Raw genomic sequence first — 27,754 nt, forward strand, 5'->3', positions numbered from 1 at the left:
GCACACAAACGGAGCAACATTTTAGAATTTAAAACACGGCCATTCAATTTTTTTATTCTTTTATTCATCCGAATGCGAATACAAGAAATACTTAAATTCATTTACACGAAACTTAACACAATTAGTTACTTAAATATTTGGCAGTGCAACATAGGCAAATCTTTATTAATTATCTATATAAAATCGAAAATTAATTGGATTAAAAAAAAACAATATTAGCGCAGCTATTTTGCATGATTTCGCCGGGTTTCGTAATTTTTTTCCATTTTTATTAATAGTGTAATTTTTTTCATTTTGTGACAACCAATGCATGCTGCGTATGACACGGGGGGCGGTATCGCCAATATCAAAGGCTTCTGTAAGGGAGATGTGGTTCAATATCGTTAATTTAACACTTAAGATCAGCATCGCCTCGTATAAAATGAATTTTGGATGGAAAGAGGATTTACTTTGAGGTAGTTTAATAGAGTTTATGAAACTAATCAGCCTTTAAAATATATCAACTTTTATTCTAGAAAAATTTTTGGAAGACTACAAAAATAGTACGAAAGAAAAGAAAGAAGAAGCGGACTGTGAATTTTCACGTGACTGCTGAAAAACCAACCGGACGTAAAGACAATAGGTTTTTCGAGGTTGATCCTATAGACTCAGAAGTTGCTATCAAAATCAGCCAAGTCACCAAGGTACAAGGTTTCGGGTGACACCAGAAGTGGTTCCAATGACATTTTATTTAGTGAGTTATTTTGTTTATCTCAACGATCACGCTAGGTAAAAAAGAAGACTTGCAAAAAAGAAGAAAGTTACTAGTTGGTGAACGGTTAACGCAAATGCACCTGTTGCACACGAGCATTACGTTGTGCGATCAGTTCAAGTGCCGTTCGCGCGCCTGTCGTAATTTGGCTTTTTTTCGTGGGGAAATCCTCCTAGCGGTCCCCACGCGGGGGCAGCGGAGAGGTTATGCCGGACTCCTACCGGCTAAAACCCCACGGTGGCCTTCTCGGGTGCTCTAGTGGGAGGGATCCGGGATTGACTTATCGCACCGGAACCCCCCCAGCAACTAGGAGGAGCTACGTCCTCTCCCTCCCCTCCTCACGACGAAACGGCTATGCCGTCCCGTCATCCTCCTCGCGGCTGCCAAAGTTGCTGGCGAACGGAGCCCCCGCTCCGTAGCCCGTAGCCGCGAAGGTACGCCGCCACCGAGCGGGGACGTAATTTGCCTGTATCATCAATTTCATTATGACATTGTATGGTATGGTGCATTTCCATCATCGGTGTTTAGACGTAGGTTGGGGTTCTTATGGGTACCCCTATGTTGTGGATACTCCAAGAATTCGCACGAAGCATGTTGCTTCTACACGTAATAGGCACTTGCAGATTTGTTCTTGGGTCTTTTCACTTGGGGCGACAGTAAATGCGTATTATTTAGATGTGTATGCTCCGTCGTAGACCACATCGTCACTTTCTATCAGGTTTCTATCGTTACTTACTATTTACAAAAGATGCCATGAATATTCGGCTACTATTCGGTGTTCGGGCTATTCGGCCACTGTTTTAAATATTCGGTGTTCGGCCAAATACTACGACTATTCGGCCGAATAGCGCATGTCAAATAATTTAAAAAAACACATATTATTCAAAATGTATCACGAATTTTAGTCGCAAATTATTGCTTTAACACTTAAAATCAATCAGTGTCAGGTTGCGATGAATAAAAACAATTTTTTCAGAATTTTTTGGTAACAAATGATTGCGCTATTCCTCATAAACAATTTCTGCTTTTGAAAATAGGCTTGGATACTGTTTTGCGTTTGCGAACAGTTTGCGAGCTTGGCGAACAGTTTTCTAATAAAAATCAATCTCATGTACAACAGAACTTTCACCACATCCTCACCATTTTGCATGTTATCTGTAGCGACTTCTTCAATACAGGTCCAGAAATTGTCATGTTTGGTTCTATCGTTTTATCATTTTCACGCATTAGCACGCAACGCAATGAGACAGGTCGTAACAGGTTGCGAGTGATATGCACAGATCTTACGCCGAACATTCGGCAGCCGAATATTCGTCGCTTCGCCGAGAGCGTGTCCAAATATTCTACTCAAGTCAACTCTACTATTTACTTTATGTATGTTACATAATTCCTTGAAATTTAGGTAAATACTGCCTATTTCAGTCTCGGCTAATATTTTTTTTTGTTTTGAATACTCAGTAACGGGACGTGAGCTATGCGCCTTGTGGTAAGCGACAATAGCAGTTGGAGTGCCACTCAGAGCTATAAATTACTGAAGGGCACTAATACTGCGCCCGTCATACTGAAATCTAAGCCATATGCCAGTAATTTCACCAGCGCCCTTCAAAATTGGGACGCCGTAATGCCCGCATTGCTGCTTGGCGATAGACAGGTGTGGTGGCCGTACTTCTCTGGACGAAATCTTGCGCAAGGAGCTTTACTGCTTCTAACCTAAACACTACATAAATAAGAACAAGTGAATTGAATGCAAGAATAAAGAAAAGTAGTCGATCTAATTGTTCGCAGGTGTTCCACGGGCTTAGGCATTCTACGACAGCACTGGATAATATCGATCTTGACATATACCGAGGAGAGATCACCATGTTGTTGGGAGTCAACGGCGCAGGGAAGTCTACTTTGTTGTCTATTATTGCAGGTATAGTGCTAGTCAATGGTCATCCAAAGGGCAATGGACATGACTATGTTCAGAGTTTCACTGCGAGATGGAATCTCAATAATGACTGAGTTGAATGCAGAGCAGAGATGACCGTTAAGAAGCGTTATGAATGATCCAAAGTGACCGACTTGATGTGATTTTGACTGATGTCATGTTATTTTAAAAAAGTCTAAATTTCCTTGTGTTTAAGGCATGAACTCTCCAACGAGTGGCACCGTTTACGTGAATGGTTTAGATACTTCTACACGAATCCAAGAGATCAGCAAAGATGTAGGTTTCTGCCCACAGAATAATGTCACCTTTAATTTTCTCACTGTCAGAGAAAATATTATGTTCTTCGAGAGAGTAAGTACAGGACTGTAGCAGTAGGCTAGTTTTTTATAGCAAAACATCTTCGGTTAAACATTTCTGATCCTGTAATGTAACTCGTGTCAAACTAGTTTTGTAATTGAATTATAAAGTATAGTTCGCACATCTGGTGAGACGACGACTAAGGGTGTCACAGATACCATCGTGTTTAACCATACTTTTTTTTATTTAATAAGGTACATCAACAGAATAATTATTTTAATTATCGAGTTCAGGCGATTAACACACTGCATCGCACCCCGCGACGGTGCGCGGGACGCGGAATCACTCGCGCGGTGGCGGAGACGTAGGGTCATCAATGTCCAATTGCACTAAACTTAAGTATGTCTTAAACCAATGCTTAAATTGATAAGACACTCTTAACACAATGTTTTAAGAGTGTCTTTTGCATTGCAATTATTGGTTTAAGACGGACCTAGGTTTAGTGCAAGTGGACATAAGGGTCGTATTCCAGAACTCTACTCAATGCTCATGTCAGGATTTGAGCAGACTTGAGTATGGTTTCAAGCACTGGAAATACGACCCTAATGGCAAGGACTTGAGTATGATTTTCAGTGCTCACTGCAATACTCAAGTCCTGCTTCAGTATTGAGTAGAGTTCTGGAATACGACCCGTAGATCTGCGTCAAACCGCGGTGTAATATGCGTAGGGGCAGCGGTCTAGCGGCCCCGCGCCACTTACTCGCTTCGTAGTTGATCGCCGTAGTGATTGTACATGTAGCTGAGATCCTGCTTTGACAAGAATTGTTAATAATACAGAAACATTCAGGATGCTGCAGTTAAACTGTCGATTTGGTTTTTGTTTACTCAAATAAAGGATACCGAAGATAATATTCAACTTCATTTCAACTACACACGTATGTCAACTGAATCCTTTGATTATTTATTTGTTAGGGAAAATCCGAACCACAATTACTGGAATAGATATAAATTAATTAAAAATCTGCGTGGTAGTGCGGAGTGCAGTGTGCCAGACCCTGCAGTTCGCCGCGCCTACCGACGCGGTGGATGGCGCGGTGGAACCGCGTGCGCCGCCCTCCCGCGCGGTGAAGCGTTGTCTCAGTGTATTAATTGCCTTCGGTTTTCGCGATTGTTACGCATGGGAAATGAAACTATTTTTCCGGATTTAAATCGCGTTTATTTGTTTTTTCAAAATAAACCAACGGTTTGGGTCCATTACAGGTCCCATGCTCAAGTCAACTGTGACCGTGAATAATCTCAGTACAGAGTACTAAAAAACCGACCTCAAAAGTACGTGGAATTACGTCTATTTGCTAAGTTTTATTGAAACATCCCCTAGTTCGCCACTATATAGGACTTGACACTGGAGATAATAGAAATCAGTTCTTACTATTCAAAGTATGTTGAGAGAAAAACGCCTTGAATTGGAGAAATAGCAAAATCAACCATTAAAGTAATTGCTCCTAAATTAAAGTTAGGCGCTATTTATAAAAATCTCTTCGAGGTGGATAATTTTCTTCAAAATGAAATGGAACCACTTTGAATTACCCCCTTTCCAACAAAAAAAGAATCATAAAAATCGGTTCACAAATACCGGAGTTATCGCGTAACATACATACAAAAAAAGAAAGAACATACAGTCGAATTGAGAACCTCCTCCTTTTTTGAAGTCGGTTAAAAATAGCTTCATTTCCTAACTTGGCAAATAGATGTAATTCCACGTACTTTTGAGGTCGGTTTTTTTTAGTACTCTGTACTGAGATTATTAGAGGACAAAGTTAATGTTGCATTGCTCGCATCGCGTTGCGTTGCGTCTCGGCGATATGAATCAAACCTTAAATTACCTGATAACAATTGCAATACACGATGTCTAAACAAAGGCAAGGAATTATTGAAAACATCCAAATATATACTCACTTGTTGCACTAAGGTTCATACCTTCTAACGTTAAAAAAAAAACACAGTATAGTCAAGTCTATGCTAAATAAACATCAAGTCAAGTTATCCTGTCAAAATCGTCATCATACATAAAAATTGACAGTTTAACGCAATATATATTTTTTTAAATTATAAAATAGTTGCGTGGCAAAGGCATGGGTACCAGTGCCGAAATGTATATGGATAAACTCGACCTAACGCCTAAGGCCGACCTCCATAGTGACCAGATCGATGCCGGTCGTAAGAGGTGTCTGCAGGTATGTGTATTGGTTTTTATTCATTCATCGAGTATATAACTAGAAATAGAGACGAAATGTCATTTAATTTGTTTGAAAACTATTCTGCCAAATTAAAACGGTGACAACTGCGCTTCGATTGGTCAGCCCGAATTCGAAATAATTGACGGGTGTCGTCAATTCGTTTGTTTTGTATTCAGATGTTTTGCTGTTTTTTGTTTTGTGTTTGCTGTGCCCACTCCACCGAATGAACAGCCTCCATAGTTAAAGATATTACTTTATTACAATAAATACCTACATAATATTTTTGGAACATACGGAGACGTACACACAGGTCAGTTGTTGGCGCTTTACTACTTCAGCTTTCTAATTTGTGATGTCAATGCAAACTAGAGTTGATATTTAAAAGTGATATAAGGCCCATTTGCCTTATGAGTTGCCAGCGATGGATGGCCCTTATTACGTCTCTATTTCTGGTTATATACTCTATGTTTTTATTGAACGTCACGATGTTTTAACAATGTGATATTAAACATTTTTGTGAAATAATCACTAGTTTGTTACAATTATTAATACAAAGATCGAACACAAATAAAAATTCCATCTGACAGGTCTCGAGCCTGTGGCCACGCCTCACCAGGGCGATGCTCTAGCCAATTGACCTACAGTCAGATCTTAAAAATTCGTCTAAGAGATTGTTATAGATCTTTGTATTCGGTTTTAAAAATCTGAAGTTTATAACGCCGCAAGCGACACCTCATGAGAGACTTTCTCACTGAAGACTGAAGCTTCTCATTCGGCCGGTACCTTTACAGCAATCACAAGCTTAATTTTACCAATCTTTATTTTTAATGTAAATAAAGTACGTGTTACGTCAAACACCTTAATTTTCTCGTAAAGATGATTGACGATGTGGTCGAAAGCATACCGCTTTCAGCAGATTTCGCAAGCTGAAGCCGGTACCGTGTCCATGCATTCCTCGCTCACTTCCTTTTTCTTCTTTTTATGAGCAAAAAGAAAGAAATACTCATTGTCTATTTGTTACAAAATTTGCGAATCGTTTCGGAACTTTATCTACTAATTGATTTTTTTGGGAAATGGATATTACAATGTGAGTCACTAGGAACTTCACACCTATTCGCTCTCAACAGATCGCACAGTATAACGATTTAAATTGATGGACAGGTGGCGTGTGCTCTCGTTGGCGACGCTGAGGTACTGGTATTGGACGAACCAACCAGCAACATGGACTCCAATTTACGTCACGCCTTGTGGGATTGTTTATTGGTTAGTACGGTTGGACAACTCACCAGCAGCTTAGTATGAGCTGAAAGACGAATGTCTTCATAAAGCTGCCACAAGTTATAATGTCACACAAGTTATATCACGACGACCATGTTGGCCGAATCGTTTGTATTGTGGACGGAGGTCCTGGGTTCGATTTTTTTATGATACCAAATAACGGGATGAGTAAGTCATGCGCCTGGTGGTTAGCAATGCGCCTATCCACAGCAGTTGCAGTGTCACTCAAAGCTTTAAGTCTCAAAGATCCGATGGGCACTGCCACTGCGCCCGTCACCCTGAGGTATAGGGAAGTTACCAAGTCCCATGTGCATGTAATTGCACTAGCACCCGAAGTTCACAAGGAGTTTTACTGTTACTAAACTGAGATTTCCAATAAGACCAATTAGGAAATAAACTTGATCAGAATCTGGTGTTGTGAGTGGTGACCCGGAGTGAATTCCGTTGCTTTGGTAGGGGAAACCGGGACTGGTAGTTCCGGGGGTAAGTTGTTCTCACAGCAATAACTTTGCAAGGAAAATATGTAGCGATACATGTGAAGCGCGTCGTTAAAGCGTCAGTTGATGCGTCTTGCCGGCAGCCATTTCAGTAACTCCGGCGACGACGTGTGGCTATGTGTGTAGCTATGTGCGTGGAGCTGTCAAAATATCACGTAAGTAAATTTTTTCTTGTTTAAATTTTTTGGTCTGTCTTTGTTTATTATAAGCCGATTCATACGTAACTTTTCTAAATTGTAGTGACATATTAGTAAGAAATCTTATTGTTTGAGTATTTTTTTGATTGATTCTATTACTTTGCCGGTATGTCAGTCTTCGTATAAAAACGTAATTTGGGGCCATTAGTTCCTCCATCTAGGGGCTGGTTGTTCCTAGGAATAACTTCCCCAATCGACCTACAATCATGCTTAAAATTCTTATGACCATTTTTCTTTGTTTTAAGGATGCGAAACTACAAACGGGCTCATGTCAAATATTTAGACAAGATGATAGTCACTTATGTGTGTCTCAACTGTGATTCAGATGAAGAAATGAGCGATGTTACTGATGAATAAGAATGTAGTTGTTTTTTTTAAGTTAGTTGTGCATAATATAAACATTACATACGTACATTTATAAAATAGTTGGTTTTATTTAAGAAAATCGTTGTTATTCTGTCAATCTAGGCGGAACAATTTGCCTCAAAGGCGGAACAACGCGCCCCAAAGCGGGGCTGAATGTTCCGCTCCGAAATTTGTCAAAAATTTGCCTCTATGAAATATATTATTGAGATATTAGTAGAAGTGACTATACTATTACAAAAAGCAATAAACATTTGTTCAACATTATCACATGTTGAAAATCAAATCCTTCATTTTCAGTATAAAACTGCAAGTTATATGAAAATCGGAACGTTCAGCCCCGCTCTCCCCTACTCACAGTACTCTAGTTTGAGACCAGATAATTGGCATGGTTTTCTGCCAGCCACAAGCGTGACCTACGTGACTACTTAATGCTATGGTAGTGCCAATTGTTTACGTCACCAGCTTTGTCTATTTGCGCTCGGGCTTTGCCTGCTGGGCGAAATGGTTTCGTTATGATAAGGATGCGGTAGGGATCAACTGAAGTTTAACGGAATTCCGTTGGAAGAAAATACTGTTAATCTGACTTTATTTATCATTTTACAGCTCCTTCGTGGTGAAAAAACGATTTTCATAGCAACTACAGTAATGGAGGAGGCAGATGCATTGGGCGACAGGATAGCTTTATTAAGTCACGGAAAAGTCAAGTGCCATGGATCGCCAGCTTTTCTGAAAGACGCTATAGGTAATTATGCTTTACGTGGTACACTTCTTACGCGTAAAATAGTCCTCGTACCGGATTTTGATTAGCGTATATTTAAAAACATTTTCACGCATCAGTATATTTCATATATGATAGGTAACACCTTTATTCAAAGCACACTGTCCCGTGTCAATTTCAGGTGCAGATTTCAAACTCAACGTAACGATGAAAACGCATCGTAAACCATCAAACGCGCACCAAATAGTAAAAGTTTTAGAAGATGTAATACCTGATACAACAACCAGTATGACGCATTCCAAGCAAGATCTTAGCAAGCTATCGATTTGTTTACCAGCAAAGGCGAGAGATATGTTTCCGAAAGTGTTTGACGCCTTAGAATATCGAAGACATGAATTGGGAATATCTTCTATCAGTGTTGGGGTGTCTATGGAGGAAGTTTTCTTGAGGTAGGTATACCCGTACCAGTATTGAATAAGTGTACACTGTCGGGGTATTAATACCACTTTTTTATTTGTAGGTTCGTCGAAGAAGATGATTCGGAAATAGGCATTTACGATGAGGAGCAATTAGATCATTGTAAGTGTGTCTGAAGATTGGCTTTGCATTCTTTGCAGTCTATTTATGTAGTGACCACAGTTGCGGAATCGGCTTGAGACGACTATGTTTTACTACACTTGTAGCACTAAGTTTGTATGAGGCCAGACGAGCGTAATTTTGTAAGTTGGGAATTGCATTTTTTTTGACCGCTCGACCGAAATTCGGTTGGAGGGCCAGACGAACGTATTTTATTCAGTTGCTTTTAAGAGTTCATACGGAGTGTTTGTGTCGTAATAGTGTAATGGATCCATTAAAAATAGTATGCATTTATGAAGCAATAGAAGATAATATTCGAAAAAAAAAGAAGCTGGGTACATACACTCAATATGAAACGACTAATGTGTGGTTAGTTTCATATATTATATACAGGTTTATGTGAACATAGACCAGATCAATTTGTTAAGTACTACCACATGCCAATAAATGTTTTTCAAGAATTATTAAGACTAGTAAAACCTTTTATTGCTAAGTCAGATACAAATATGAGACAAGCCATCGGTTCAGAGGAAAAACTTATAATAACAATCAAGTAAGTTGTTCAATTATTTATATCTTGATCTCCGTATCAAATATTTTCGCATGCAACGTCTATACTCACGCGCATCCTATACCAAAGTGACCCCTTCCCTTACCCCTACCTCCACCCGCGCCAGCCCGACGCAAGATGCGATGGAAAGTCAGTCGTCATTACGCCCGTGAGTCGGCACATAACTCATTTTGCGTCGTCGTGTGAAATAAACCGTACTTTTATATGAAACCGAATGCAGCGCAAACTGCGCAACTCATAAAATTACGCTCGTCTGGCCTCACAGTAAACCGATTCATCATGAACGCTGCCATACAGTCGTCATCGGCTGCGTACCGCGATCGGAAATTCGCAGGCAGCAGATTTGTTGCTGACTTGTATTGGGCATAAATAAAAAAAAATAATGATAGATATGCCACGACGCTATGCCAAGTCGCGTACCGATATCGCCACTTTTGTAGCTTGTGTGCATCTCAAATTTTACGCTCTATCATCTACTACCTACCGTAAATTAATGATCTTGATTGGTTAGGGTTTAAACCTGGAAACGACGAAAAATGATTTATTATTTTAACAAAATTGAATTACGTTTTATTTTTATTTTTTTTTTATTGCAATATTTCATTTTTAACATGAGGTATCATTAGTAAAAATGACACTTGTGTTTGCTATGACGTTAGATGACGTTGAAACTCATTTTTAGTTTGGCAATACTAGACTTTAGTTACCTAATCCATAGTCAGAAGCCATACGGCTGTTTTCATGTGACACGCATTGACGTGCAATTATATGGACGTCGGGTCCGCGCTAAAAAGTGTCCGAACTTATTGGGCGTTAAAATCGTATACAGAGCGTCATTCACGCTTTAGTCTTCGTTTGTTCGACTGACAGCGAAGCAAGCAAAATTAGACAGTGCTGCGATGACATTACAATTTAAATTCAACGTTTTAGCTTTTTCATATTCCTTTACATGTCACTACGTTTAAATAGGTTGACTTGGGACATTTTTTTCGTGGTTTTTGTATTATAACCGTCGTCCATTTATTTGTAAGTCAATGGTGACACGCCAATAATGTGCATTTTGGGCATATCAAGGCAACCCGAACCACGCCACCATACCGTATCTCTTCCCTTATGTTTCATATAATCTATGGTATTCAGTCGATGCGAAACGCACGTTTTTTTCGGTCTTACTACATGGACATAAGCTTTTTCTGATCGGCTTGGTGCGATAAGTTTGGTGACTCCTTTACTTTGAGTCTGTTTTGTGGCAGATACTATACATGCAGTGACGTGCTGCATCAGTTGCGCAATAATGTAGCGCGGCACTGCATAGTACCATGAAGATATTTTTTGTTTTCAGATGAAAATATGGACGCGGTTACAAGTTATACGTTATGGCTACAGCAAATGATCACACTCATGGGTAGAACTTGGGCATTCGTTCGGACAAACAAAGTCAAATTTCTTATATTGGTAAGTGAATAGCGGGCTTTACAGGGGCACACTATCGCGCGTGGTATAGCAATCGTGCGCGATTGGTCGCGCGTGTAAAGACGTTGGAAGGAAATTATCAGGCGTACGCGCAATCGCGCACTCCAACGTGCGCCAGTTTCACGCAGTCTATCCTGCGCTATTGATCTTTACACAGACGCTCTTTCCGTTGTAACAAAAACGAACACGAGCAATCGCACGCGAAAGAACGTTAGCGTAAAAAATTTCAAACAGGCAATCGCTCACGATTGTTCGTGCAGGCTTTCCCGCACGCAATTTTGTACGCTTTTGATCACGCGCGATAGAGTGACTGTAAAGGGGGCTATTCTTGAGTACACGGCAGAAGAAGTTTGAGAATAGGATGAGTGCTAGAAATTAATGTTGCGTAGTACGCGTGGTGTTAGAGTGGTTCCACATGGCGACTTCAGCGATGCAAACGCGCGTTCATGGTGGAGGAATATACGTTGACTTACAAATAAATGGACGACAGGTCTAATACAAAAACCACGAAAAAAATGTCTCAAGTCAACCTATTTAAACGTAGTGACATGTAAAGGAATATGAAAAAGCTAAAACGTTGAATTTAAATTGTAATGTCATTGCAGTACTGTCTAATTTTGCTTGCTTCTCTGTCAGTCGAACAAACGAAGACTAAAGCGTGAATGACGCTCTGTATACGATTTTAACGCCCTATAAGTTCGGACACTTTTTAGCGCGGACCCGACGTCCATATAATTGTAAGTCAATGCGTTTATAGATATTTTTTGTGTTATGAAACAAAAAACATCTTCATTTAGTTTGTCGCGCCCAATTTTTACGTTGATAAAATTACTGTGCAAATGTTTTAAAATTAGCTGTGATCTTGCGGCCATATTTGGCACTGTGTTAATATTTTGCACTGTGTCATTAGTCGGCGGCGCTCACGATGACATAAAAACGTGAAGTTACGGTGGCCGTCATGTTCGGTATTGTGGTAAAATTTTAATTTTTTCATTAATGTTAATCACTCGAATGTGACAGCTAATTGTGAATATAATAGCTTTATTGGTAACGGTGTGGAATTTTTCATTATATTCCAATAACCACACACGCAGTGACAACACAACCAATAACAGGGAATTACTGTCTGTGCTCAGGTGTCTACTTTTGCTCTCGACCAATCACATTTCAGCGCAGCTCGTAACTTGAAGTCGACGTCTGTTGAAGTCTTCTTTCTTGTTTCAGCAAGTAATAATTCCGTTCTTAGGATTAATGGTGGTGACATTATCATCAAATAATGCGACAGGCTATGGCAATGTGTATTCCCCCACACCATTGAAAGTTTGTCCTTTTGTGTTGTACCACCCTGGGCCATTTCGAAGCAGTGATGTACTGGTACCACTGAAAAAAAAATATCCCGAAACTATATTTGTATTTACCCATGATTTACCACATGGTAAGGGAAATTTAATCTATGATCAGTTTCTGTACGATTTGACAAATTACTATATTTATTTTATAGAAACAAAGACAAATATTTAATTTTACAAATTCAAATTCTGCGATATTTTTGGTATTTTGAAATTATTTATTTTATATTTAATATATCATGGCTGTATGCATTTTTGTCTTCTATAACATTTTAGTTCGACTTGTATATAAGATCGTTATTTAATAGCATCGAGTATATAACCAGGAATAGAGATGAAGTTGACCAGTTTAACTTAGCTTTGCTATAATGGACGAAAACTGAAAAGTTACATATTTAATATTTATATTACCGATGAAATGTGATTCCGTTTGTTTTGTAATTAGATGTTTTACTGTTTTTCCCACACCACCGAATGGAACAGCCCCATTGTTAGAGATACCTTAAATAATAATAATAATAAGAATATTTTTGGAACAGGTTAGTTGTTGGCGCTGTACTATTCTGTACTAGCTTTATATATACTAGCTTTCTAATTTGTGATTTCAGCGCAAACGAAAATTGATGTTTAAAAGTGATATAAGTGATATTTGCCTGATGAGTTGCCTGGGATGGACGGTTCTTATTTCGTCTCTGTTTCTGGTTATATATTCGATATTTAATAGTAAATACTTAAACCATTTGGTCTAGCAAAACAGTTTTTACCGCTTCTCCTCCGGTGACTAGCCATAAAGGTCTGCTTTTCTTCAGATTTCAGAAATTTAGTTAACATTCGAGTAACACAGGAAGTTCGTGATGTGTACGGCTACAGTATAGAGAGTAAAAGGACAGTTATCTACTACCCCAACCCCTCACACCGTACATTATCAAGAGCTATGAACACATTTAGTAACATATATATGTCGCTAATTATGCCATATGCACCCGATTACGGTATCAACGTGAGCCACGTTCCGCTAAAAGAAATATTAAGAAATGATCATGGACACTGGGAACCAAAGAAAGTATTCTTGTGTAATGCATGGGCCACGTGGGTTTCATTCTGTTAGTATTTTATATTGTTACGTTTACTTGACCAGTTAATTTTGAACCCTGAAATGATCCTGTAACGCCTTATATCGGTATCAACATTAAGGCTGATAACAGATTGACTGCATGTTTGCAGTTAATGCGAGAAGTCAACCAACTTCTATTAGCAGCGTAACAACAAAACCATGTCAACGAAAGCATCAGTATCTAGTCATGTTGTATCCTGTCAACAGGGTTTAAATTCAACTTGTCGTTTTACCTTGTTTCGCACCCTTGGTGTAATAAGGCTATATCTGCAAAATTAAACATTTTACGAGAGAGGTTCAAAGATATAAACGAAATAATAAGATATGAACAAAATAAAGCGATAATTTTCACAACTATAGGCTACCTTTTTTGAAGACGGAGTAAAATGACATGTGAAGGGTTGCCACTTTTCATAATTAAATGGTTATTGTCGATAGTTTTATCGATAGATTATGAAAGAAGATAAACATTTGCGAAAAATGACTGAATTGTGAATGTCACGACGTTCTAATGATTACTATAGTTTGTTCCGATCCATAACGGTTTCTTAGGTTTTCGCGATTGTTACACATAGGAAATGAAACTAATTTTTCGGATTTCAATCGCGTATATTTGTTTTTTCAACCAAACCGACGTTTCGGGCCCTTTATAGGTCCCAGGGTCACGGTTGACAGAATATTCCTATCCGCCCAGTTGTCTCATATATAGGTGCTCCAATTTACGAATTAGCTAAAAATTAAATATCATTATTTGGGAAAAATCTTTTATCAAACCGCCTTTTTGCTTAAAGAATAGTTTAGATTCAATACAAAGGATCAACGACATCAACATACCACATAACGCAAAATTACTTTCTCTGGATGTAGACAGCTTGTTCACTAATCTTCCCTACACTGACACTTTAAATATTCTCAAGAAGATCACTTAGAAAGGCGACGACTACATCCAGAGGAAGTTGACGAGTTGATAGAATTGACATCTCTTTGCATGAAACAAAACTACTTCAGGTTTAACGGACAATATTACTTGCAATATGATGGCCTAACAATGGGTTCTCCTCTCAGTCCTTTAATGGCAGACATATTTATGGATCATTTTGAAACCAACATATTGCAGGCAATAGGTATATACTATATTACTTTATGTAAGTTGATGATTTGATACTTTGATGGACGGGTAGTATGAGACAGCTGGACAATTTTGTAAACGATCTTAACAACAAACACCCAAAAATTAAGTTTAAGAAATAATTAGAACAAAACAACTCTCTCAATTTCTTAGATTTAACTGTAACCGAAGTAGATAACAAACATGTTTTTAAAATTTACCGTAAGCCTACGCATACAGATACAATTATCCCGGCTTCTTCTTGTCACCCCTGGCAACATAAAACGGCTGCTTTTAATTGTTATATACATAGGTTGTGAACAGCCCCTCTTTCTAAAAATCATTATAATTTAGTGTTAAATATTATTTATCAGATTACATTTCCTAACGGTTACAGTCTTAGTTCTCAAGAAACAGAGGCGGATAGTCAACAACATATTGTATACTGCGGTTCCTTCACAGCCTATTAATAAATATAAAGCAAGCATTAGACTTATGTTGGCCATTTGTCAGAAAATATTTATAAAATTTTGAAATCAAATGGTGTAAATGTTGCTTTAAAGACAAATAACACTTTGCGCTCTAGACTTTGCAATGGCAAGGAAAGAGTGGAAAGTGGTAAGAAGTCGGGAGTTTATAAGCTCACTTGTGACAGATGTAACAATGTATATATAGGTCAAACAGGGCATAACTTTATAACTAGATATAAAGAGCTTGTTTCTTCGTTTAGGCATAAGCACCCAGACCGGTCCAATTTCGCTAAACATTTATTAGAAACAAATTATATTTTACCAGATTCCCATTCTTATGAAATCTTACATTTTTGCGAAAAAGGACTGCGTCTGGGTGTCTTAGAACAAATGGAAATAATTAGGTACAACAACAGGGATTATATAATTAATGAACAATTGAATTTTGCATTATCACCTTTATTACGGGAATTTTCGGGTTTCAACAATAGCAACATTGGGGGTAGCGGGGTATAAATACACCAACCATTCTGAACGAGCTCTCTCGCGCTTATACACCGCCTACAGGCTCCCCGGAATAGATTCACGCGCAACGTGACGGGTGCCCCATGGTACCTGCGCAACGCTAACCTCCACATAGATTTACAGCTCCCCACAATAGCCCCCTCGTGGTGGCTGCATCCAACTACGACCCCCTCAGGGAACACCCCCACCGCGTACGTAGGACCCGTCGGCCAAGGGAATTCTTCAACGACGCTGACGACCCTATTACTCTCGCCACTTTGAAGGCCAACCAGATCGCTAGTCAGTCCCGTCCCTCACGCACCAACCGTCCTCCCGGCGAATCGCAGAGCCCCTAATTTCAGCACGTATAGTGGTAGATTCTCTCCCGTAGCACACCCTTCTGGCGGAAGTCTTCAGTAGCACCCTGAGCCGAAGTCCGTGCCCACTTGGGCGCCCTCAACTTAGCTTTAAGTTTATGTTACGTAGCAGTATGCATCAGCGGGCAATTGCAAAGTATCCTTCAAAAAAACAAAAATAAAATAAAACGAGCTCACTCTTCGGCTGAATGTCGAGCAGTCGACACCCCCTGAGGATGGCTCGTGGAGAGGCGAAACACGTGTCGGGTATATTTGGTGGTGGTGTTTGTGACTGTAGTTGCGCTTGTGTTATTTATTTTATTAATTTTATGCGGAGGGAGGGTGGGATAATTAACTGCATGAAAAAATATTCAACACAAGCGCAGCTATTTTGCACGATTTAACTAACCTTCACTGGGTTCGCGAAGTAGCAAATTAATTTACTTCCATTTTTATTAAGTTCGGATATTTATTCCATAAGTGCGACCAACATTCAGTCGATAGTCGATAGAATATTAATTATCGACTGCAATCACTAGCTGCTCGCAAGCGGGCAACACTTCGGTGCGATGTACTATAATTTTACGCCGTCTTTAAAAAAGACAGACTATACCTACGTAAACACGTCTTATGTTATACATGCGTTAATATACTTAATCCAATTTTGACATATAAACATTTGCGTCAATGTAGCACCAAATCAGTGAATTTTTTTTCTTACAATTCATTTTTTTATGACTTTCATACAATAAAATAACTTATGATGTATGGCTTTATTATACCAAGGCCAAGGATACGATATCTCATCCCCAACCTTATTATCCGAGTCATTGATTGCACGGGTCTCCTTTATGTAGAGTTTAGTACCATGGTCCACTTCGACTGGTCTAGTGCGAGTTAAGGGCTTGATACGATTTGCAAGGGTTGTGAACTTGGTGGTCTACACCCGTCTGATAGAATTACTGTCAAATAAGTAATGTAAGACACGTAAGAAGCTTCATTCGCATCATGTGTCTTATAGAAGTCGATACAACCTCAAATGGCTTTAGTTGATTCTGCGTAACAGTGAAATTGTTGAATCAATCGCTTTGAAAAAAAAAATAGTAAAATTATGGATATACACAGATTACTACGGTATTAAAACACGATTCCTTAAAAATTTCATGATAGAAAAAACAAACATAAACTTACCCCGAAATTTTACAAGAAAACCATTGTATTCAATCATTGACTTACAAATAAATGGACGACGGGTCTAATACACAAACCACGAAAAAAATGTCCCAAGTCGACCTATTTAAACGTAGTGACATGTAAAGGAATATGAAAAAGCTAAAACGTTGAATTTAAATTGTAATGTCATCGCAGTACTGTCTAATTTTGCTTGCTTTGCTGTCAGTCGAACAAACGAAGACTAAAGCGTGATGACGCTCTGTATACGATTTTAACGCCCTATAAGTTCGGACACTTTTTAGCGCGGACCCGACGTCCATATAATTGTAAGTCAATGTATTCAATAGGTACTTTACATGTACCAACGATTGTTTTATATCAACTGAACTAAATAGCACACGTATAGTATACGATGTACATTTTTCAGATGGCTTTCATTCGTTGTTAAAATATAAATTCTGAAATGAAGCCAACGTCCCTGCCGCTCGACCCTAGCAAAATGAACCGTATTAGTGCGGGAAACATGAGTAGATCCTCTGCTTTGACATATAGGTTTTCATCACGTTTCCCTTCACCGTTTAAACATTCTGAAAAGTCACGCTTGCACTTGCGATTAGAAGTGCTGCGCTTGATGTGCTCTAGACTGTACGATTTTGAACAAATAATTTTGACAGATTGTAGATTATTTTTGGGTATGATTAACGTGACCATACGTCCCGCTTTGAGCGGGACAGTCCCGCTTTTAAACTTCGTGTCCCGACTGTCCCCAAAGTACTTAAAAACGTCGTGCTTGGACTAAACAGGACACACGTTGACAATAATTTTAATAGAGTGGCGCAAAAGCGTAGCAGCAATGAAGCCATGTCGTCCGCGTATTTTACATAGTTCTGTTTTTGACGGGAATGAATCGGTGCTAAACCTTATAAATTACAAGCAAATTTGCTCGTCCGCAAAATATACATATTAAAACCAGCCCACCTGATTACATAAGAACAGTTCGTATTCTAATTTTCGATCATTAAATACATAATATTTCAAATTCTTTTTTATTTATTTTTTAATCATTATATTTTTTTTAATTACTTACCATAAACATGCGTTTTATTTTTAAATTATTTTTAAAACAATAATAAATTTACACGCGTCCCGCCTTGATGGAAAAAACAGATGGTCACGTTAAATATGATTCACCGTATATGGTGACTTTCTATTGGGAATGTTCAGTAGTGAACGTCTTCCTGCTTTGGATTGTTAATAATTTGGGGGAAGTAGTGACCCCGCCTAGGGAAGCAATTTGCAACTTATTACTTCGACATTAATTCTGCCGTCCACCAGCTAAAACACGGCTATGTGACAAATTGTCAAATATGCGCTTTAAATGTCAGAGGATAGAGCATAAAACTTCTTTTAAAAACAATTCTAATTAGTTAACATGTTCGATTTATCGGAACTTACCCTAACGTTGCGTAGCTGAATTATCATTAAACAAACTCAATATTCTAAAACTGGGTTATGGTTTTTATGATATCTCAAAAAATGGTTTTATCACGTAGCCGCTTTTTAGTTAGCGGACGTCACAAAAATGTGAACCGATTTCGATGGTTTTATTTTTGTTGGAAAGAGGGTACTATTCAAATTTGAAGAAAACATTCCACCTCTAACGGTAGCAAATTATGGATGATACGGTTTATTGGTTTCTTTTTTAGATCTGAGGGTCACCACCACTACTCCTGTCACCCTGAGACATAAGTTGACAAGTCCCATGTGCCTGTAATTTCACCAGCATCCTTCGCCTTCAAAACCGAAACGCGATACGAATTGGCAACGCTGAAAACTGCGACTTGCATTGCTGCGATGCGATTTCTTGCGGCAAGGCATCTATCTCACTACCAGAGTTCGTGTAACCGTTTCTTTGACGATCTCTCTCTCTCTGTCTCATCTTAGCGTTGTCCCGGTTGCGTCCTCAGCAGGGTTGCTGCGGAGCCCGGGGTCCGCTTTCCTACTTTTTCTCCTCCACTTTGCACGGTCTTCGGCATCCTTAGTGGTGAGACCATTGGCACGCATATCACCCTTGGCGACGACAAGCCAGCACTTCTTGGGTCTGCCCCTTCTACCGGGGCCCGGCGGAGGTGGCATAGCCAGACATTTGTTTCCCACGTAGCATGCCGGTTTCCGTAAGATGTGGCCGTACCAACGTAGGCGGCTTTCTTGCAGTTTATCTGCAATGTCACGGACATGAAGGCTGCCGCGGATGCGGGAGTTTCTGACACGGTCTTTCCGTGAAACTCCACACATCCAGCGCAGCATCTTCATTTCCGTGACACGCAGCTCCTGCTTATGACGCTCAAGTACGGGCCACGTTTCACTGCCATATAAAAGGACAGGCCTAATGATGGATTTATAGACCTGTCCTTTCAGCTTAACCGGCATCTTGGGGTCACAAATTACACCAGTCACCTCACGCCACTTTGCCCAAGCGGCTGCGATTCGGGCTCTGACGTCGCAGTCGATGTCTCCGGACGCGCTAAGTACAGATCCCAAGTATTTAAACTGGCCCGTAGGCTCGACCGCGTCTTCGCCTATGCGTACGGGTAGGGGATCTGTAGCGTTGCAGACCATGTACTCAGTCTCGTCGTTTCTTTGACGATCATCAACCGTAATGATCGTATTTTTTAAACTAGATAGCGAAATGGATGGTAAAATAGAGTGTTGTACTGCTGCATCGAATATATAACCAGAAATAGATGCCATCCATCCCTGGCAACTCATTAGGGAAATGGGTCTTATGTCACTTTTAAATATTAACTCTCGTTTGCGCTGAAATCACAAATTAGAAAGCTGAAATAGTACAACTGACCTGTGTGTACGTCTCCGTATATTCCAGAAATATTTTGTATTTATTGTAAGATAATATCTCTAACTATAGGGGCCTGTTCCGTTCGGTGGTGTGGGAAAAACAGCAAAACATCTAATTACAAAACAAACGGAATCAGATTTCATCGGTAATTAAATTTTAAATATGTAATTCGTCAATTCTCGTCCATTATAGCAAAGTCAAAGTAAACTGGTCGATTTGAAGTGAAACAATTGACGACACCCGTCAATTGTTTCGAATTCGGGCTGGCCTATCAGAGCGCAGTTGTCACCGCACTGATTTGGCAGAGTAGTTTTCAAACAAATTAAATGACATTTCGTATCTATTTCTGGTTATATACTCGATGCACTGCTGTTATTGATAAGAAAGCGTAGGAAAAAAAAACATTTAAACATTGTGTTTCGACTTCACACTATTGGTTCATACATACGACAGCAAATTTCATTTACTTTCCGTGAACCGATTTCGATAAAACCTGGCAAATAGATTCAACAAATTTTTGAGGTCGGTTTTTTATTTTTAAAACACTTGTTTAACCAAACCATATTTGTTCGTTTACCTTTTAGGTTCTTGGGTTTCTCTCCGAGATAAGTTTAAGGAGACTGGTATCATGACTGTGGCGTGATATAAATATACATAATTTCAATAAGAAAGAAGATATCCATAATGTTACTATTAGAGCTTAGTCCAAACTCATGGTACCAGGATTTTGTTTGACCAAGGTAAACGACTCTTTTATGGGGAACTGTATACGTTTTTACAATAAGATTCCGGAGCATATATTATGATTATCATTTCCTAAGTTTAAAAACTACATTAAACATATTTTGATTGAAAAGTATATTACAAAATTGAAGACGTGTTAGATAAAAATATATGGTAAGACGACATGGCTCCAGATTCCACTCAAATTTGATTCAAAGTGTATTCCATAAGCATTTAAGTTTATGCAAAATAATTAAATAAATTATTTGAAAACAACAATCCCTAGAGTTTCTTGCTCGTTCTTCTCAGGGAAGTCAGCGTAGTGAACGAGCAGTAGCTTAAATGTTACGTTTTCAAGTGTAAATTTATTTTACATAAGGAATAAATGATTCTTTCACCAAGGTCAAAGTTAAGACTTTGACAAGCTTTTTCTATCAGATTTAATTTTTTTTTCTATTCCAGTAATAACAACAACTCTGCCACATTTTATTCTTCTCGCCGTTCAAGAGTATTATACTGGAGTGCGATTTCGCCACATGACAGCTGGTTGTTCGTCATTCATCATTTGGTATTCAAAAATGGCAATCCATTTGTCAATTTACAGTCTTGTGATACCCCCTTCATTGCTTTTCGCTGCTAGAGTTCTGGATGCTGATGAAACTATAAGTCGGCCAGACTTTTTAGGTAATTAGATTTTTCGGACAATTACAATGTAGAATATCGTGATATTGGTATAATACAGTCACATACGTAAAAACATGAACCAATAACTCAAGAGGATTGCTTAATCTCTATATTACAGACCCTGAAAAAGGTCAAAATTACATCTTATGTCTAGATGGCGCTGATTAATAGCCTGAAAGTATGCTCCGTCCATCAAGTATATAACCAGAAATAGAGACGAAATACACCATACATCACTTTTAAATATCAGCTCTCATTTGCGCTGAAATCACAAATTAGAAAGCTGAAATAGTACAGCACCAACAACTGGCCTGTGTGTACGTCTCCATATATTCCAAAATGTTCTGTATTTATTGTAATAAGATCTCTAACAATGGGGGCTGCTCCATTCGGTGTTGCAAGAAAAACATCTAATTACAAAACAAACGGTATCACATTTGATCGGTAATTAAATATGTAATTTTTTAATTTTCGTCTTTTATAGCAAAACTTAAACTGGTCGATTTGAAGTGAAACAATTGTTGACACCCGTCAAATGTTTCGAATTCGGGCTGGCCAATCGGAGCGCAGTTGTCATCGCAACGATTTGGCAGAATAGTTTGCAAACAAATAAAATGACATTTCGTCTCTGTTTCTGGTTATATGCTCGATGATGACTAAGTCCAACCATTTATTCAACTTTTGACAGCTCGAATTGTAATCAATGAGGTATGTCCTAATACGTCCCTGATTCGATTTTTTATAACAATCGATTTTATTTATGAAGAAGTTTTAATTGTGAATGTGAGCGGATTAAAAAAAAGATATCGTCTGATTGCGTTTGACAATTTGTGTACTCAAGAATTAATAATTAATGTTAATGAGGATTCAAGTGATGATTTCCGTTCATATGGAGAAGAATTCGACAATTCTTTATAATAAACAATAAGAATTTATTATAATTTATTTAATTTAATTATAAAATATTAGACAGATACATTTTATGTTCCAAGGATTATGTACCAAAATTTATCAACTTGAATAATCTTCGTTGCATAATCTATTGGCTCGATAAATATCGGAACTAAAGAGCATGTCGCTTCACTAAACTTAAAAAGAAAAGAATCTGGGAATTATTGCATTTTTTGGCCATGGTTGTATGTCAATAATTACGGAACTTGGACAGAGTATTTTTTATATTATATATATTTATTTTTCCTTGTAATATTACTCAAATATTGACTATGACCTAAAATTGTTTTCTGAACCTTGATAAAAATATGTGCGTCAATAGATGGCATTGTGTGTTACACACAAATTTTTATATTAACGCTTCATAACATGAGTAGATGAAGCTAATTCTAAACAAATTAAAAGAATAGCTGGCAGTATCCACAAAAATCTGTGCAATAAGCGCCATCTAGTTGATTTGTTTGTTATCACTAGAAATTAGAGAGAAATATAAACCAAATTAGTTACAAAAATGGTTATATGGTGCTCGTCACGACATCTGGTGTAATAATAAGTACTAAATATTCGACTACGCCGCGCCGTCTTATATCGCCATTAGCAGTTCTCTTGAGTCCATTGGTTCATGGTGAAAGTTACAAAAATAATTGTACATGATATTATATCAAGGATGGTGTGCTAGGGAATCGCACTATTTTATTCCGCCTTCCCCTTTCCATCGTCAGTGGACAAGATGTAGGCTGGGGTTCCAATTCTATGTTGTGCATATTCAAAGGATTTGCACTAAACGTTACGTTTCACATTTATATTGTGAACGGCTATGGAGTGGAATTCCCTGAACGCTGTAACTGCGAGTCTTTTCGAGGCGAGAGTGAATAGGTGTGCGTCAGTGGCAAGGAGTCCATACAACTCGATTTTCACCGGCTTGCCTAAAATTTTCCACGTATTATCAAATACTAAATTTTGTGCAAAGTTTTAAGTGTGGAATAAGTTAATCAGTGAAATGAAGTGTACTAGTACCTTGTGTGCTAATAAGTTGTGGTTAAGTATCGCCAAGGCGCCACTTTTTCTTCAAGAAAGTGTTTTTTGTTTTTCTCCGGCTTTACTAACAAAAATTTTAACGCTTCGCTACTGGTGTGCATACTTCATCGTCGACCTCATCGTCACTTTCCATCTGGTGAGACGGAGGTCAAATGCTCACTTGTAAAAAAAAAACGAACTACTTACCTACATGAAACAACTTATGTGTGTAAGTAAGTGAAATTTTATAACTCTCCTCTTTTAAGCATAAAAAAATTATCTTCTACTAATTTCGTCCGCAGAATCTTTAAACCTCTTTCCCGAAAAGTTGTGATTTTGCATATGTGGCATTATTACACCAATATAATGTAGAAATTGACAGTTTACAAATCGACGCCTTACTTTCTCAAACTCGTATCTTATAAAGAGTGATTTATTATTCAGAAGATGGCATAGCTTTCTGTTTATTTTAAGTATTCTTATCAATTACTTTATGAATAGGTTACAGCCAGTGTGTGAATATGAATGAAATGTGATGCCTGCAATATTTGTATTTACAATCCATTTTTTGTATTTCAGTAATATTGTGCTTTAAGATACGAGTTTGGGAAAGTAAGGCGACGAAATGGAATTTTTTAAACAAAATTTCAGGTGCAATTTTTATATTCCTGCTGGCGTTCGGTCCAGCATGCCTGATGCATCTGTATGCGTTGAGCTTCTTGCTCAATCCAGAGCATATTATTGCACAAATCAACATAATGACGCTATTTTTAAGTAAGTACCATATATAATACAATGCTATACTAGTAACTATACTATTGGTAGTTGTACACGAGGCTACCATTAACATTGGTTACACACGGTAACTTTTAGCAGCGATGCAAACTCGCGTTTGTGAAACGCGTGATTGCATCGCTACACTTGCGATTTATAGGCGATTGCATCGGTGCAAATGCGTGCAAGTGCAATCTCCTATAGATCCCAAGTGTAGTGTAGACGATTAGCGACTGCATCGCGTTTGCATCGCTGCTAAAGTCGCCGTGTGTGACAGCTCTATGATGTTTTACAAATTTTTACCGGTTTGGCTGATGTATTGCTGGTAAAAAAAGAGAAACAATAAAGGTTTCGTAAAACAAATTAAATTGCAGTGAGCTAAGGTTAATTATTATTGTATTAACCATGGACCAATAGCTTAAATGACTGTTACTTTATATACTACAAATCGTAACTCTGAAAAAGGTCAAAATCCCGTCTTAGGTAAATTTAAAGATAGCATTGACGACGATAAGGTCAAATCTAGACTTCATAGCCTCGACCACCGGCGCAAAGTTGCCCCTTTGTCGGTTTTTTACAGAATATTACCCCCTTTTACCATTGGACATCCAGACGTACTGCGGGATATCATCCTTACTTGGTCGATATTCCCTTCAGGCGTACTAAGCGCTTCTCATTATCTTTTATTATGCGCACAGACCAGGAATGGAACTCCCTGCCTGCGACTGTGTTTCCGAACACATACAACCCAGATACCTTTAAGGTGTGACTGAATAGATATCTTCTAGGCGAGCTTGTTCCATCGTAGATCCTATCTTTGCTCCAGTGTTAGGTAGTGGTCAAGAGCAAGTTCATTTATATTTAAAAAAGCATGGAAGTAGTTTATATTGTGTAAATGGCCGTGAAGTAGAGACGGCGAGGCGCGAGTGAGGTGGGTTGAAAAAAAACGTAACGGCGCGGTGGCCTAAGAGTATTATTAGTTTTGGTTTTGATTGTTTGCTGTCAATTTAAAGAGAGATTAATAATAATAATAATATTAATAAAAATGTTCTTTAGATTATGGTGTTTGTTATAACGCCCAAATTCAAAGTCAGTCAGGACCCCGATTCAGAACTCTTCGATATCTTAATCGAATCGTTCGGTTGGATATCGTTCTTGAATCGAAGGGCGCTTTCCAAGCTTTCAGAACTTTCCGAGTTAAACGTTGGATTCGGATTCGGATACGATATTGTTATCGTACAGCGTTTACGAAGTTAGTCGGTGAAATCGATTATAAGAAATATGAAAATGAAAAAACATAGGAATGCATTAGTCTTGCATTAAAATAAATTAACAAAATTGAACAAAATCACGACTTCATTGAAAATAATAAGAGATTTCCATATTACATTCTTGTTTTGTAAACAATAGGACGTTCGATAACTGTGTTCTAGATAACGTTTGTGGCCTTTGTCGGTCGAGAAGTTCGACTAATCGTACGGGTGTGACGTCATTTCGGTTCGGTTTCGAATATGACAGTTTGACGTTCGATTCAGGTGTTGTGAATAAAAATGAAAACAAATATCAAATCGAACTGTTCGACAACTGAGTTATCGTAAGGTTTTGAATCGACCCCCTGATCCGATAATATATAAATTCTGTATTGTATGTTGCAATTAGTACTTGTATTGAAAGACATTTCCTAGACATTTTTATGCCGTGGTTACTAATCACGCCGCTAGATGTCACTACTACTATAATGGTTTTTGGGCGAGGAACAAAAGTTGTCTTTCTGCGTTTGGAAAATTAAATGGATTGAAAGGATCGTTATGTATTTTTCAGCGTTTTTTACCTTGTTGTAACACGTTACTATTTTGCAGCGTTTTTTCCCTTGTTGTAACACGTTACTATTTTGCAGCGTTTTTTCCCTTGTTGTAACACGTTACTATTTTGCAGCGTTTTTTCCCTTGTTGTAACACGTTACTAATTTCCAATCATACTTCACAAAATGAATTTTCACAGAGTGCTAAAGAGTAATAATAGTATTGAAGAATTTTCAAATTTACAATTATATTAATTTAAATTATTTTACTGAAATAACTGTACACAACAAATTCATAATTCATATCATAAGTCTTTGTAGAAATTGTTGTTGACAGTAACAACATAACGTTAGGTATAAAAACAAAATGTAACACAACAACAATGTAAATACTATATATAATGTACCTACCTAATATTGCTTTGTATCTATTCTGTATAACTATTGTTATTCTTGCCAATAAATGTATATACATAGTTAAGTAGCTAAAGCGCTGTTACATGTTCGTCGTTTAAACATAATATTATCAAGCGCTGTATTTGCTATATTTTATACCGAATGATTCGCTGTACCGCGTGGATGTATGACGATCTTGTTCGTTCCAATAAAATCCGCTGGATGGCATTGAACGTTTTTAACTGATTTCTGAATCGCGGTGTTAAGATTTTCTCTCGACGGATGACCCGACTCGTACAATTTCAGTGACACAAGCCAAGGGATTGTCGTCTCGCGCACAGCGCACGGGTCGGACAAGCCACAGAGCCGACCACAGTGCAGCCCGCTCCGCCCACGTGGAGATTTTAGGAATGGGTAATATAGCTTTTTCTGAATATCGTATCGAAACTATATGTCAATTTTCGAAATCGGATTTCGAAACTATATATTTTCTGAAACTATATATTCATAGATACAGCCCGCGAGCGCGCTGCGTTGATACATTGCCGTTACTGATATTTGAAATCAGATTTCAAACTATATATTATTGGATATAGTTATACAAGAGCAATGCGGGCCAATGTTAGTATAGAGTTATCGAAGACGCACAAAAAATGGTTTCGTGTTGATATCCACTCAGTGAATATCCGATACGAAGCAATATCCGTATACATATAGTTTGCAAAATATATGATTTCGTGTTGGTATCCACTCGGTGATCGCTCGGCTTGATTCGGCGTCACTAAAAAATACGCGATGCGGAGCAATATCGATGTATAGTTTCTAAGATACACGATATCGGATATTTGATATTGCCACAATATATAGTTTCAATAACTATGTATGATTTGTAACGCCCATTCCTAGGAGATTTTGCCACTACCCAACTTCCGGCTATCTTTCTTCTCCGGTCTTCCTCCGGCCTCCCACAAGCGGGTCTCACCGGAGGGGTTCGGAGGGGGGATAGTTGCCAGGAACGCGGGTTACGACCGCGCCGCGCGTGACACCCCCCGCATGCCACCATGCCGCCGCCCCGCCTGTGCCACAGACGGGGCAGCCGACGCGTCCAAAGCGCCTGAGGCGGCTGAGAATCCGCGTATTCTCCTGCACCACCGTGAGCACCCGCATCAACCCTTTTTTTTACGGGAGGGAAATCTTTATAGATACCCCTGAGCCCAGGGAGACTCAGGGATTATGTGGGGACTTTCCCTCCAGACTGGTGGGCCTACCCCACTAAAACCCCCCAGGTTACCTCCCGCCGGTTGAGTCGGCGCCGTGGTGCACATTCACCACGACGCCGCCCGGCCGCCCTAGCTTGCGCCAGGGCTCCCGCGCCAACGGAGGGGCGAGTCGGTTGTCCTCCGACCCGCCCCCCAGACGAGTGAGGCCGTGCAATGCAGGCTCCGAAGTCCTTGTCCAGAGCCCGCTGGCCTCACTAGGGGATTAGGCGAGCAGCGAACTGCCTTCTGCGCCGAAGCGGGTGCGCGTCTGCCGCGTCCTCGCGCACCCGCTCCGCAGCCTCCTTTTGCGACCTCTCCGCAAAAGGA

General features: G+C 38.9%; 2 protein-coding genes across 2 annotated transcripts in view; both read left to right on the forward strand.

Annotated features, from left to right (window-relative positions):
• Window positions 1–701, forward strand: part of LOC113230811 (ATP-binding cassette sub-family A member 12-like) — a 29,856-nt gene extending 29,155 nt beyond the window's left edge. The window contains exon 8 of the mRNA XM_026464900.1: window positions 516–701. Within this exon, the coding sequence (XP_026320685.1) occupies window positions 516–701 (186 nt within the window). The remainder of the gene's footprint in view (window positions 1–515) is intronic.
• Window positions 573–27,380, forward strand: LOC113230812 (ATP-binding cassette sub-family A member 10-like). The gene is made up of 14 exons (XM_026464901.1): window positions 573–733; window positions 2,537–2,666; window positions 2,878–3,032; window positions 5,096–5,212; window positions 6,377–6,478; window positions 8,157–8,295; window positions 8,453–8,720; window positions 8,792–8,850; window positions 10,761–10,873; window positions 13,085–13,343; window positions 21,008–21,229; window positions 23,849–23,971; window positions 26,475–26,563; window positions 27,075–27,380. Exons 1-14 carry the CDS (start codon window positions 719–721, stop codon window positions 27,378–27,380), a joined length of 2,097 nt encoding a protein of 698 aa, XP_026320686.1. The 5' UTR covers window positions 573–718.
• Window positions 27,381–27,754: the final 374 nt, after the last annotated feature.

Source organism: Hyposmocoma kahamanoa, unplaced genomic scaffold (genome assembly GCF_003589595.1).
Source record: "Hyposmocoma kahamanoa isolate Upper Pololo Valley unplaced genomic scaffold, ASM358959v1 64, whole genome shotgun sequence".
In the NCBI taxonomy this organism is placed as follows: Eukaryota; Metazoa; Arthropoda; class Insecta; order Lepidoptera; family Cosmopterigidae; genus Hyposmocoma; species Hyposmocoma kahamanoa.

What these genes read in the sequence shown, in the direction of transcription:
- LOC113230812 (XM_026464901.1), top strand. An exon ending in CATAATGACGCTATTTTTAA is followed by an intron (nt 23,972 to 26,474) that starts GTAAGTACCATA and finishes GTACAATTTCAG; the next exon opens with TGACACAAGCCAAGGGATTG. An exon ending in GTGCAGCCCGCTCCGCCCAC is followed by an intron (nt 26,564 to 27,074) that starts GTGGAGATTTTA and finishes GCCCATTCCTAG; the next exon opens with GAGATTTTGCCACTACCCAA.